At 33.3% G+C, this 15,540-nt stretch overlaps 1 protein-coding gene across 1 annotated transcript; it reads left to right on the plus strand.

Annotated features, from left to right (window-relative positions):
- Positions 1 to 11,727: 11,727 nt before the first annotated feature.
- On the plus strand, positions 11,728 to 14,175 carry LOC107638581 (Heavy metal transport/detoxification superfamily protein). The gene is made up of 3 exons (XM_016341918.3): positions 11,728 to 12,083; positions 12,160 to 12,235; positions 12,306 to 14,175. The coding sequence occupies exons 1-3, from the start codon at positions 12,054 to 12,056 to the stop codon at positions 13,781 to 13,783; spliced, it is 1,584 nt and encodes a 527-aa protein (XP_016197404.3). The 5' UTR covers positions 11,728 to 12,053; the 3' UTR covers positions 13,784 to 14,175.
- Positions 14,176 to 15,540: the final 1,365 nt, after the last annotated feature.

Raw genomic sequence — 15,540 nt, forward strand, 5'->3', positions numbered from 1 at the left:
TTATACGTATGATTCAATACTATAATGGATTAGAAAAAAAACATATAGGGAAGAAAAAGTATTAGGTACCAAAATCAATCAGTCAATTTTTGACGACTTAATTAATAATTAGTAATTAATAATTTTAAATTATTTTAATAAATTTGAATTATAAAAAATGATATTAATGAAAAATTTGATTAATAAGACAGTGGGTTATTCCGGATTCATTGAAAGAACATTTTGAGAGTTGGATAGGAGGGGTTAACTGGAAAGAGGAGCAGAACAAATGGTACATATGTTTCTTTGCAGTTATTTAGAATGTGTGGCTAGAGAGGAACGGACGGATCTTCAATAACAAGGATTTTGGAGTAGAAGCGGTGTTCCACAGATCTTTGACCAGCTATAGAGATTGGTGTAACTTAGATCCATTTTGTTGTTGATAGCAATGCCGAAGATAACACAAGGGGTTGTTGTAGGTGCTAAGTTGGGTTTGGTTTTGTTTGTTGTTTGAGACTCTGTTCGAAACTTCGCTCCACTTTATTGTGTTGAGCTCTTTTGTTCAAAAAAAAAAAGATTGTGTTGAGTAACCGCCCACAAAGTTATTATAATCACATCAGCGTCCGTCTTCCTCCTATCATTGCAGCATCTTCTTTCTCGCCAACAGCGCTATTTCACTGTCGTTGCAGCGCACACAACCACCATGTTACTGGCTCTTTGGTGCGCGGCCGTTTTGCTCCGGCAAAAGCTTTTATCGTGCGGATTGCGGTCATCTTCCTCGCCAGGTGCCGATTTGCTGTCGCTGCGGGGCGCTGCCACTCCAGCTACAATAACCGTTGCGTCACCGGTTCATTGGTGCACGCTGTTTCGTGACGGTGAAACCTGTTATCGCGAAAACTCGTGCATGTTCCATCACCAGATTGTCATCGAACGCGTATCTCTCGACATTGTCCCGAAGCCGCGAACAAAAATTCTGCATCTTCCGATGGTTTTGTCGATGGAACGTATATTTCAAGAAGAAGGAACGAATGTATCATCCATTGATGTGGGTTATGAATGTTCTTCTAATAGATGTGTCTTTTTATGCATGTATATTCTAATGGAGGTGTCTTTTGTGGATGTGTCTTTTAAACAGAGGTATCTTTTGCGAATGTATTTTTTTTTTTAAATGGACTCTGGAGTCCAACCCAATAGAAGTTAGCAAGAATTGACAGAATCTCTCTTAATTACTTAGTGAGATTGTTTTTTGAATGATACTGACGTTAGCGTTTTTAGTGTATAAAAAAAGAATTGACTAATGTTAACTTAAATATAAAGTAATAATAACAAAAAAGCATTGCTCGCTTAAACCTTTGTTTTCCTTTTTCTAAATTAAATTTAAAGTTAACAAATGTCCTATAAAAGAGTAATAAAACATCAATTAATAACCAAAAAATATATTAACTTTATTAGGTAATTAATTAGGATACTAATTAACTTGAACTAACTTTCTAAATTTAAAAAAATGCGTTATAATATTTGTGCTACGTATGTTTGTCTTTTTTTTTTTCATCTTTTTTTTTTTCTTTTTTTCTCATAATGCCGTGTGTTCATTTGTAATTCCTCTCGAGCACCTCAAGACAAGTTCCTATCGTGTCTGCTTCTGCTATGTCTTCCTCCCCCTCTTTTAACCTTGAAAAAAAATATCTTATAACTTAAAAATATCTCAAAATCTAGAAATAAAATTTCTAGTAACATGTATAAAAAGAAATATCTATTTACTTAAAAGAAAACATCCAAAAAAAGTTTTAAAAAAATTAAAAAAAATAGAGCAACTTTATCCAAACCTAATCTTATTTATATTTTTCACTACTAGTCACAGTAATTTTTTTATCCAACAATCCGTTACTTTTTTTTCTTTTTGTTAATTTTTTTCACTCTCTACATTAACAATTCAAACCTTTAACTGTTATCTATTTACGTTATTACCCCACTCTCGCAAAGGAAAATGCGATGTGAATAAGTATCTTATAGTTCCAACTATTATTATATTTCATGTTACATTACATTACATACCAAGTCTGTCATTATTTGTCTTTGGTTTACAAAATCCACACGCATGTAAAATTTCAGTCTGAGATTTTTAATAACGGAAAGTTATGGGCAATTGGGCATGTGACAAAATTAGGGGCATCAAAATCTAGAACCATAATCCTAGTCCATATTGCATGTGGCATGGCCTATGTTGCACTACACTACTCATCTACAGTTAATGCGCTTGATTTATAAAGCATCAAAGCATCGTGATGCTAATAAAAATAAAATACACAATTTTCTAATTACAAAAATTAAAATAACAATCATTTATTTACAATAAGTATTAATAACGGTATAATAATATTTAATAGTAGTAGAAAAATTATATAAATAAAAAATTAGAAGTGAGTTAATACATCAAAATTTTTAATGTAAAAAATTTATTCAATGTGAGAAGTAAAAATTACGAGTTAGGAAGGAGGAAGGAGGAAGGAAGGAATGGTATGGCGTTGGTTAAGTGAGAAGTAGTCCAGGCTCCAAAGAATTGAGTGGACTGGGAGTGGGTGATGCCGTGATTAGGAACACGGCTCTTCTTTTCAAGTGGTGGTAGTGATTCTCAAAAGAAAAGTGTCATTTATGGAAGAAGGTTGTGTGCTCCTGCCATAACTTGAACCCCAATATGATGTTACATTTTCAGACACTGCCTAGTCGAGGGGATCCCTGGAATGATATCTGTCAGTTGCATATCAAAGATCGGTTAGATCGCAATGTGAGAGATAAGATGATTGTTGGACTGTCTATGGAGGTGGGTGATGGAATGAAGACCCGGTTCTGCAAAGACACTTGGCTACAAAGTGGGACGTTAAAGTTGAGTTTTTCGAGGCTCTTCTCTGTTTCAAACCAAAGAGGATCTGTCATAGGGGACTGTGGGTTTTGGAACGGGTTAGAATGGATTTGAAATTTCCAGTGGATGAGAGAATTATTCCATTGGAAGTTGGAACTAGTGGATCATTTGCATGAGACCTTACGGGCTGTAAAGTTAGCATGTGATACTCAGGATAGAGTTTTTTGGAAGTTTGACAAGGAATGTATTTTTTCAACTAACTCCTTTGTGCAGGTGATGCGGCAGAAATACTTCTGAAGGACATCTCCAGCTATAGTTTCACGAAAACGTTATGGAAAGACTTGGTCCCGCCACGAGTAGAGTTATTTGTCTGGTTTATTTTGATAGGCAGAATGAATACCAAAGAAAGGTTGCTTAGGTTAGGAACTATTAACCATGGTGATCACATATGTGTATTGTGTAAGAAAGATATTGAACATATCTATCACTTATTTCTTGGGTGCGAATTTACCTAGCAAGTGTGGGATGCTTGGCTATCTTACCTTGGGAGACAGTGGGCTATTCAGGATTAAAAGAACATTTTGAGAGTTGAACATGAGTTATTAACAAGAAAGAAGAGCGAAACAAATAGTTCATATATTTTTTTGCAGTTATTTAAAATGTGTGGCTAGAAAAGAACGGACGAATCTTTAATAACAAAAATTCTAGAGTAGAAACGTTGTTCTACGGATCTTTGACCAGTATACAAAAGAAAAGAGAAGCTTACTCAATATACATACAAAAATGTTTTCTTAGCATAAGCTTTCACATAGGAGCAATGGGTATAATTGTCATATAATGATGTTTTATAATGTCATTCAATTATATATTGTTTGTATACTTATATAGGAATTTTAAAATAATAAGTAGCTAAATCAAATACTTTTATTAATATAAAATACATAATTCAATCCATAAGGAAAAAAAACAAAGAAACTAGGTAAGGTACCAAATTATTAATTATTTTACAAAACTCATGAGCTCTCTCCCACATGTTTTTGAGCTAAATATTTATTATATGTTTGGCAACCTTTTGCAAAGAATAAAGAAAGAAGTAAAGATATATAAAATATAAATAAATTAGAAAATGCTTGAATATATAAACTTATAGCATTTTCATCTTTACAATAATGTAGTCAGGCACAATAGTAATGATAATAATTAAACACATGTGAGTGAAATCTGAATGACATGCATGCATCTTCCAACTTCCCAAGTATACACACATACATACAGAACAAAAACAATTGTAAGATGAGAAAAAATTCCATTGTTGTCAAAGGTTCTCTCAACACCTGCAGTTGCATTATTAATTTCCCATAGCATGCTAAAATGTAGTAGCTATAGTGCTATAAATAAAGGGGCCATTACATAAGTGAGAAATGAGAATTGTACTCTTTCTTGGTGAAGCTTCATAAATAGCCCCACTTCCCCTGTCACCCTTAAAATTGTGCAAAACTCTTATTCTCAATCTTCCTATTCAATCACTCAGCATACCCCATGTGAAATTTGAATGAAGCTCTTGCATGCCTTGGTTACCAAACTCATCCATCCCCCAATACACCATTTGGAGGCTATTTTTGGAAAAGTCCTATTCCTAAATTTGGAAAACACTCACACTTTATGTCCAGTGAAATTTTTTCTTACTTTCTTCTTACTTTCTCAAGTATCTAACTATCTATATGTATCCCGTTCTTCAAATATTTTTCTCACTATATTTATCTTTATTAGTATATTAATAGATATTATTATATTAACATATTAATTTCAGAAAAAGAGTTTAAGAATATTTTTGAATTACAATGTATGTCTCTTTCCTCTATTCTAAATGGTTTTTTGAATTTTTTATTTATTGGTGCTTTTAAGATTAATTGTGATGCTAGTTATCTTGATTCGGGTGATAGTGTTAGTTTTGTTTGTGTTATTAGAGATTGTAATGGGAGTTGGCAAAGGAGGTGTTTGGGAAGAATTGAGAGTAATAATATTCTTCAAGGGGAATTGTTTGCTATTTGGAGAGGATATCTCTTAACCTGGGATGTGGGTCAACGAGATGTTATTTGTGAGATAGATTGTGTAGAAGCGTTTAATCTTGTTACTAATCACCAAGATGGTTTTGGGTTTATTGATCTATTGGTGCTCAAAATAAGAAATATCATGCATTGGAATTGGCGTGTTAACTTTCGTTTGATTATGAGAGATGCAAAACGGTAGCAGATACTATGGCAAAGATGGCGATGAAGTTACAAATTTTTCATTTGAAGTTTCCTTCACCTTGGGAGTAGTTTAATAGTAGTCTTAAATGGAACTGTCCCTCTATTTAAGCAGTTTCTTTATTTTGTTTGTTTTGTTTTTCTGTGTTTGTTTATTTTAGTCACCAGAAATATTAACATATTAATTAAGAGAAACTCTTGGGCTAGTAATTTTTAATATTTTTATCATTATTTGATAATCACAAAAATTAAATTATTTTTAATAATTAAATTATATTGATTTATGTGTATAAAATTTTAATAAATATAAATATAAATTATATACTTTTTGTATATAAAACTATGCCATTTGAGTTATAACTAATTGGCTACTGGCTATATAACATTACTCATTAATTAATTCACATTTCTATTAACCGAATGCGTATGATCATGACAAATACGATGTTATTAATATTTTTAGTATTTTATGCTCAAACTAAAAATTCGCAAGTTCAAGTTTTAGACGTTATAAAAATATATTTATTTATGGATTATAAATGATCTTTGCTTAAATGAATTATTTAAATTTTTAGTTTTCAACTTTTTACTAATAAATTTTGTAAAAAAAAATCATTTCATTTTGTTGAATTAACACTGTTACATCTCTTTGTCTACGTTGCAATTTTAAAATTAAGAGTTAAAATTAGTATATATATACAATATAGAATACTTCTACTTTTTTTTGTCTAAATAAGGAAAGAAACAAATCAAAAACTATCCTAAATCCGAGCGGATGATTCGTTGGAGATCAACACCAGGCTCAAACCAAATAACATGATTAGAGTTACTCTTGGCACCATATTTAGCCATTCAATCTGCAGCTTTATTTGTTTCTCGGGACACCCATTCAACGTGAACAAGCCAAGGACGAGATAAAAGCTCCTGAATCTTGTGAACCAAATCAGTTACTTTAGATGAATACCCACTTGTAAGCTCATGCATGATGGGCAGAATGTCAAGGCAATCCGTTTCACATATAATATCCCTCAAACCGCAATCCCAAGCTAAAACCAGCCCCCTCCAAACAGCAAATAATTCACATCTGATTATAGACCAAGGGGGAATGCTTCCAGAGCAGCCCGAGATCCAATCTCCCTTAGAATCTCTAATAATACACCCAAATTCCGCTAAATTTGAATCCATATGCAAGCTTGCATCACAATTAACTTTAAAACTATTGCCTACCGATGGTTCCCAACACAGGCAATTTCGGAGAGACCTAAAGGCATTGCTTCGATTCCTGTAAACCTGTAAGTCCTTGGCGGTAATTCTGGCCAAGGCAACAACCTTATGGTCTGTCCAAGGGTTGTCAGTGTTGAATATGTCATTGCACCTATGTCTCCATACCCACCAAAGCCCTGCACCAAAGGACGCCTCATTGTTAGCCAAGGCCTTCCGAAACCACTCTTCAAGAGTAGTACCAGCCGTCGAGTCCAGGATACTAGGATCCAACATATACCAGATTGCCTTTGATCACAGTCTCTAAGGCAATGCTCCATAGTCTCATGCGCCTTGTTATATCTCTTACACATATCTGAAGAAGCTAAATGCCGCTTGAATCGAAAGGTCTCAGTTGGTAGAGCATCATGTAAGCTACGCCACATAGTAAATTTGAACTTCTCTGGAATGTTTGTGTTCCACAACCAGTTCCAATTACTGTTGGCATTCAAATTTAATGTTTTCTTTAATAACCATCTGTAACCCTCCCTTGCACTATACTTTTTTGTTGCTGCAGGCCACCACTCCCACTATGGCTCCAACTCAGTCAAACTAGGATATATCAGACCACAAATAAACTGCTTAATCTCATGCAGAATAGGCGTGGTAAGACTATCAACCTCCCAAGACACCCCTTTCCACAAGTCAGCCACCATGAAATCTGATTTAGAAATATGTACATAAGGAACAAGGTTGCAAAGCTTACCAAAAGGAGTCCACTCATCATACCAAACTGATTTGTGGACATCTCCAATATTCCAATGAAGCCCTTCCTTGAGATGCTCATAGGCACTAACAATGTTCTTCCAGGTAGCCGATGAAGAATTTCTACTGTTTCCGTTCATACCAGATTGATTCCTGAGATATTTATGCTTCAGAACCTGCACCCATAACTTCTCACTATTATTTAGACAATCACATACTAACTTTCCCAGAAGCGCCATGTTAGCACAGGAAGTATCCCTAATACCCAATTCTCTTGCCTTTTTAGGCCCACCTGACCAGAGGCAGCCCTTTTCCAGTCGCTTGGCCTTTCCACAAGAATTGTCTTATCAAAGAATCAATTTTATTACATGCATACTTCGGGAGAAGAAAAATTTGTATTTCATAAACTGGGATAGAAGCCATAACCGATTTCATACTTCTACTTTAATACAAAGGGGAAAAATATCTCTTTCAAAATATAAATTTACCTATTAAAATGAAATGAAAAAAAAAAAAAAAGTTCATGCCATATTTTCATGAGGGTCATGACTATTAAGATTAATATTTTTCCGCAATCATCCATGGTCTCCAAAAAATACTTTATCTAAATCTTTACTCTTCAGCCAACTCAAAATTAATAACCCAAACCCACATCCACAACATTATATAGTTATTTTGAATCATCATTTGCAAATTGTCTTGTTTTTTTTTTTTTTCTCCCTAAAATATTAACAGTGGAGTTAGAGCTGTTTTTGAAATCAAGAGAAGTCCAACAGAGTATAGGCTTATAAAAAGGGTAAACAATAATCTGACTTTTTATGAATATCCATTATTTTAATAATATCAATGATTTAAGCAATAAACATGTCTTTGTTTTTTAGAGCCCATTATAATTGAACCAAGACGAGTCTTCATTTTACTGAAATTAGACACCAATCCAAAACTCATGAAACGACCCAATAATTTGGACACTCCTGTAGGGATTTGGATTCTCTAAAATTTAAATTTCATTTTAGAAAGTAAAGTGTGATCTCTCACTATTTATTTTATAGGTGGGACAAAAAATAAATATAAAAAAAAAACTATTCAAGAATAGAAGATTATACTTTATCCTCTAAAATACAAATTTAAAATTTAAAGAATCCAAATTTCTCCCATAAAATTCTATAGGTGTATGTTTTTACACGTATGTTTAATTCTCTAGTTAGAAGGATTTTTTAACTAAAAAAATAATGGGAGAATTTATAGAATAATAATAGATGTACAGATTATTTGGCTAGAAAAAATATAGATTTAGAAAAAAAAAATTGTTTTGAGATTTTTCACCTCTAAAATTAGTTAATATCCTCAACGAAAATGAGAGATGAATAATTTTATTCTAGTGAAAACTTAGATAAAGTCGACTTCACGCGATGTTGATATTTGAGAGCCGTTAGATGAAAATTTAGTCAAATCAGTCAAATTATTTAACGACTCTCAAGTATCAAATTCACGTAAAGTTAACTTCAATTGAGTTTTCACCTTTTATTCTATATGATTTGTATCTAATTTTTTTTTCTTTTGGTGTCGTTTCTTTTGGGCATTTAGTCTCGTACTCACGTTTCTATCAAAAAAATGTTTGGATGGAGTTAAAATAGAGGTATTTTTTACTTTCTAAGCAATCCTTGATTAGAATTATACCATTAGAGTCTGACATAACTTGTTGATTTATCATGAATGAGACAGAAGTCACAAATGATTTTTTATTATTGAAAAAGAAATCTCGAATATAATATTGCGTTATAGATTATGGTATTTATCACATAAACCAATTTTTAGATTGATAATGTAGTAGACATCATCATAAATAATTACGTCATTTATATAATCAAAGAAAGTCTACATTTTTATTTTTTCACCAAATCAATGAAACTAAAATAGTATCAACAAAAAAAAAAATCAATGATTGTTTTTAAAAACTAAATTTAAATTCTTTTAAACCATGTTTAATGTGTCCACCAGTATTGGAATCATGCTAGAAATGGCTAGATAAGATTTCCAATGCAAGTATGTACTATTTGCTTTTTAGTAAAAAAGTATCAAGTTAGTACTAATACAATTATATTATTTTATTTTAACTTAATTATTGAATACTACAACTCACTGAGCTGGGGACCATTATTATTATTTGGGGGCCCAGAGAAAGATAAAATGAAATAAATGTAAAATAAAATAAAATAAAATAAAATAAAATAGGCATATAGAAATGGCTGAGCAGGTGGAAGGGGCTCGGAAATGAAGAAATTTTGAGTGTGTGTGTTGTGTTGAGTATTATTGAAGAGTGGAGTCAGCATAATTTTCTTGGTATGCTCAAATCACTGCCAAGGATGTAACTGTAAATGCACTTCCACTTGAGTGAAAAATTCATGTAAATGTACCAAAGAGACCAGTCCTTGAGATCAAATTTACAAATTAGCCATTGACCCACAATAAATGGCAGTATTAATTGTGTCACCCAATTTTGGAAGATAAAGTCTGACATAATTCATTCCTCTCTGTTCATATTTGATGCTTTCACATATTCATAGTAAGTATAGTTTTATTTAGTTTTTTTTTTTATAATTTGCAGATTTTAATAATCTTATTACTTATTGTATATTTATTATACCATTTAAGTATTTACTTAACAAATATTCATGATAATTATAATAATATTATTTTTTCTTTTGAATTTAAATATTTTAAATAAAATTTATTAATTATGTAAGGAACCGTCGGATTTTTAATAATAAAGAAGGGAGCGCAGAGGAGGTATTCCAGAAATCGTTAAATAGTGTTAGAAAATAGAGTAGTTTAGATTCTTTTTGTTGTTGATGGCTATGTCGGAGATGACATTAAGAAAGTTTTTACTACTTATTCATATTGTAGTTTCGGTTTGGTTGTCGCTCCACTTTATTGTGTTGAGCTCTCTTGTTAAAAAAAAAACTAAAATCAATTTAGATTGTTTCACTAGTTAGTTCACTAATCTATTTAAAATTGGAAAAGTATAGGGTACCAACATATTATCTGCCAACTTCTGCCAACTCTTATTTATAATTGTGTTTTATGGAAGTCTGTTCGTGGATGTGTCTAATAATTAATATATTTTAAATATATATATAAAGAGACACATCCAAAAAATATATCTATAAAAACACTTATATTAAACAGACATTTTTATTAGACACATCCACGAACACACTTCTATGAAATACAATTATAAATAGGAGTTGGCAGAAGTTGGCAGATATGCTGTTGGTAACGTAGCGGAACCGTTTAAAATTTTAAGTAAATGTTTCTTTGTGCATATATCAATTTATTGGTCAATTACAAACTTTTAAATAAAATCTTAATTCACAACAGATTAATTATTAATTTGTCGAATTAAAAAATATTATGAAAAAATGGACAATTAAATTAATAAAAAAATACTAAGTATCAAAAGAATTCGAATTAAAGTCAAATAGAGTAATTATGACCATAATTAGAGGAATTTGCTAGTTAAAGGCCCAAAATTAAAGATAGTACTTTCTCCCATAATAATTATTTTCCATAAAGTTTAGTATAGTTGTAAATATAATTTGATTATGTGTATATATTTGGTTTGATTATATTATTTTTAAAATGTTCTCGTAATATTTGATTATATGTTATTTGGAAAGTTTCATTATAATATTTGTAAAAGTTGATTATAAATATTAATTTGATGTGTGTTTTTAGACATCATAGAGTTGCTTTGTATAAGAAGATAAAGTGATTGATATTTGATGATAATTGATTTTGTGGTGTTTAATGTCATTGTAACTGTCTGAACAATTTTATGGTAGGCTTGTAAGTTCTTTAAAAATTAAATATTAAATAAATTTAAAAAAAAATTACAATGGACTCATATTTTCGAAAGTTTTCTTTGCCATCTTGTCAAAGAATTTTCATAAAATTATTTGTTTTTTATCTCAGATATTTATAAATTTACACGATTTTTTTAATGACTTATTTAATATTTTTTTCTTTATGAAAATATGAATTCTAAAAAAAAATGTAGATTATAAATTATGAGTCCCGTTAGGGAGACAATAGATTATTTGTATAATGTGTAGTTGTGTACAATGGGCTATTGAGTTACAAAATGAACATCTCTATACTATCTAGAGTAACCATCCTGAGTACTAGAGAGCTTAAACTGATTTTGGGGTTCACTAAAGATCGAACTCTTAACCTTTCGAATCTTGCGTTCTAATACCATGTCATCCCAAAAATTTGGGTTGACGGAAAAAGATAATACTAATGATTATATCTCTAATACTCCCTAAACCTCTATTGTACACATTATACAAATATTTTATTTCTCCTCATACCTTCCCATAAATTATAACTCATTTTGAAGTGGTGGAAACATAGATGAAGATGATTTAATATTTAATAATAATAAATTGAAATAATATGAATAGTAGAATTAAGAAAAAAAGAAAAGTGGAATCTAGTTTAGATTTGTTTGGGGAAGGAATAAAATGAAAATGTGTTACGTAAGAGAGGCAAAGCCTTTGGCACATTGGGTGAGTGATTGAACATTGAAGCTTCCCAATTACGATTCCGGAAAGAGAAGACATGGCGACGGTTAAAAAAGTGTAGCGAGTTACAAGTTACAAGTTACAACACACAATAACACAAGTCTTTTTTTTTTTTTTTTTGAAGTTGTTGCAATAGAAAAACAAAAACGGTTGTCTCTCTTTGTTTGTTATTACACCCTGAAATAGAGGATTGAAAGCTTTTAATGACAAGACTGTGTTTTTGTTTGAGGGAAGCACTTTCTCTTTCTCTTTCTCTTTCTCTTTCTCTTTCTCTCCAAGTCTGAGCCTTTGTTGTTCAGGACTCGCTATCTCTGTTTTCACTCAGACCACCTTTTTCTTTTGTTTTTCCTCTCATTCATTGGCTTCTGTGTTTGCTTCCAACCCTCTCTCAGATCTACCTTCTTTCTCCAGAATATGAGTAAAGAAGAGATTTTGAAGATACAGGTACCAACACTTACTCCATCTATCTCCTTTAACTTCATGTTATTTATTCTGTTTTTGGGATTGCTTGTGCATGCAGAAATGTGTTCTTAAAGTGAACATACACTGTGATGGGTGCAAGCATAAAGTCAAGAAAATCCTCCAGAAGATTGATGGTATGCACACACATTTCTTCTTAATTATATCTTGAATCCAAGGTGTCTTATTTTATGTTTTGTTCGACAGGGGTGTTTACGACCGAGATAGATTCAGAACAGGGGAAGGTCACGGTTTCAGGGAACGTGGATCCAAACGTTCTCATCAAGAAGCTTGCAAAATCAGGCAAACATGCAGAGCTTTGGGGTGCTCCTAAACCCAACAACAACAACAACAACAACCATAATAATCAGAACCACCTTGCTAACCAGATGAAGAACATGCAAATTGAGCACAATGGCAAAGGTGGTGGCGGCGGCGGCGGCGGTGGTAACAACAAGGGTCAGAAGGCTGGGAATAACCAACCCAAAGGTGGTGGCGGTGGGCAGAATCCACAGCAACAGCTGCAGCAGCAGTTGCAGCAGCTTCAGCAGATGAAAGGGTTTCAAGATCTGAAGCTTCCTCAATTCAAGGACATGCAAATGATGGCTCCAAATCAGAACCCCAAGAACAACAACAACAACAACAACAACATGAAGCAAGTGAAGTTCAGTTTGCCTCCTGAGGAGGATGATTTGTCTGATGACGAGTTGGATGAGTTTGATGATGATGATGACTTTGATGACGAATTTGATGATGAGATGGATGATCCTCACCATCCATTGAACAAGATGAAGCTCCCTATGGGAAATGGTGCTGCTCATAATATGATGTTGAATGGCATCATGAATGCTCAGAAGGGTGGTGGCGGCGGCGGCGGAAATGGAGGAGGCAACGGCAAGAAAGGCGGCGGCGGTGGTGGTGGTGGTGGAGGTTTGCCTGTGCAGATGCAGGGGATGGGTGGTGGGAACGACGGTAAAAATGGAAATGGAGGAGGAAAGAAAGGAGGCGGCGGTGGCGGTGGCGGTGGTAACAACCAGATTCAAGGTGGTAACAAAAACAATGGTGGCAAAAATGGAGGTCCTATGCAAAATGGAAACAATGGAGGTGGAAACAAGAATGGTAACAATGGGCACCACGGCGGCGGTGGCGGCAATCCAAACAATGGCAATGGGGGCAAAAAGGGTAATTCAATGATGGGTGAAGGTGGTAATGGTGGTGGTGGTGGTGGTGCTCAAGCTATGATGAGCAATGGGTTCCAAAACCTTGGTGGTCATCATCCTAGCATGGGTGGGCCCAATATGGGCCCAATGAACCTCCCAATGGGCTCAATGCCAATGAACCAAATGGGGAACATCCCGGCCGTTCAGGGCCTCCCCGCCGCAGCAGTCAACGGCGGCGGGGGCGGCCCGGCTGGGTACTTCCCACAGGGCGGCTCCGCGGCTCCGGAGGGTATGGGCGGAAACCCTTACAACCAACAACAATACATGGCTGCAATGATGAACCAACAAAGAGCAATGGGGAATGATAGATTCCAACCAATGATGTATGCAAGGCCTCCAATGGCAGTGAATTACATGTACCCTCCTCCTCCTTACAACCCTTACAGCTACCCTCCTCCTCCTCCAGAACCAACATATTCCAATTTTTTCAGTGATGAAAATACCTCAAGCTGCAGCATTATGTGAAATATGGATCATGATGAAATAGTTTGGTTGTGGTGGTTGCTTTGCAATTCTCTCTGATCATCAAGATGATGCAATATTATACAATGGAAACAAATGAGTTTTTTTCTTTTCCTTTTTTTCATCTTTTAAATTTAGTTTCATTTTCAGTTTACTTTTTATTATCTTCTTTTTCATCCCAGGTTTAAAAAAAACAAAAAAACCAAAGTAGAGAGGTTTGAGTTTTACCATAGGGGAGTAATTTATAGGGTACTTATATAATATTTATGTTTCTTGGGAGTATGAGATGAGATGTAGCTGGGGAATGTGGTCATGGTGGGCTTCCTCCATGTGACCTGTCTATATGTGTTTATATGATGCAAAACAGAAATAAAATTTTCACAACAAAAACAAAATTAGAGAATGGGGTGAAAAAAAAGAAAGAATTATTGCCCATCTCTCTCTCTCTCTCTCTCTCTTTAAAATTTAAATTAATTGTGCTGGTCCTGATGACTTTAGTAGAAAGAGTTAATTTTGATAGTGCAGAATTTGTAACATGACAAAGCAGCAAAATTATTACTATTACTATTATTAAGAATCATAATGATGAGTTATGCTAGCAGTATTGTTTATGATTTGTTCTGTCACGCATAGTCCTATCTTATTGAATTAAAGAATGGTGTGAGTAGCAGCTAGCTTTTGGATCTTATAATATATTTTAATTTATACGAGTGTGTCCCTTGTTCCAATGTGAAGAAATCATGGATGTTTGTGTGGTGGGGTGCACACTGAAGTTGGGTGCATTTGAGGGGATGGACCCCAGTGACCCCAAACAGTGCTAGTGTGTGAGTGTGGGCCACCACAATCATCATCACTATCACTCGGAATTGTGATAAACACCAAATTCTTGTGTCAGGATTTTAATTTTTATTGAAAAAATAATGGCATTTAATTATTCCAGCTACACTAGTATTTTGGAGGCTAATTGAGACATTGTTGGTAATGGTAAACACACACATACACTGGAGCAAGTGGGATTCTAGGTGCAGAAGATAGGGATGATAGGATATTCACATGGCCTTTGACTGTTTGATCTCAAATCATTCTTCTGAGTTACATACCCCGGAACATTTCTCAAAAGGAGAGTGTAGACTTTGCCACCTTTTTCAAAATAATTTTAACACTCAATTTTTTTATTTTTAGTTTAATAATTGAGTAAAGTATTATTTTTGTCTCTAACGTTTGGAGTAAATTTTATTTGTATCTCTAACGTTTAAATCGTCCTATTTGTATCTCTAACGTTTGTAAAAGTGATTCAATGTTATTCTATCGTTAATTACACATCATGAGCGCTTTAGTTTGAGTTTTAAAATCTCTTCTTGAAGTTATAATACAAATGTCTGGGATAGAATCGATGATCCACTTCGAAAAATAGCTCATCAAAAGTTGAAACTAATTCCTACAACATTTACATAATTCACTTTTTTAGAGACATAATTGAATCTAAACACAAATAGTGGGTATAATATTAAAATCGAACATATTCAAGTGAGACTTAATTGAGAATGAATACATTCAAGTGAGAATAATTGAAAAATATAATCTGATTTGTTAGTATAATTGACAGTAGGATAACATTGAATCACTTTTATAAACGTTAAAGATACAAATAGGATGATTTAAATGTTAGGGACATAAATAAGACTTACCCCAAACATTAAGGACAAAAATGATACTTTACTCTTAATAATTTTATATATTTATAACTTATATTTTTAAAT

The sequence above is a fragment of the Arachis ipaensis genome, chromosome B4, assembly GCF_059453495.1.
Source record: "Arachis ipaensis isolate K30076 ecotype BB chromosome B4, ASM5945349v1, whole genome shotgun sequence".
Lineage (NCBI taxonomy): Eukaryota > Viridiplantae > Streptophyta > Magnoliopsida > Fabales > Fabaceae > Arachis > Arachis ipaensis.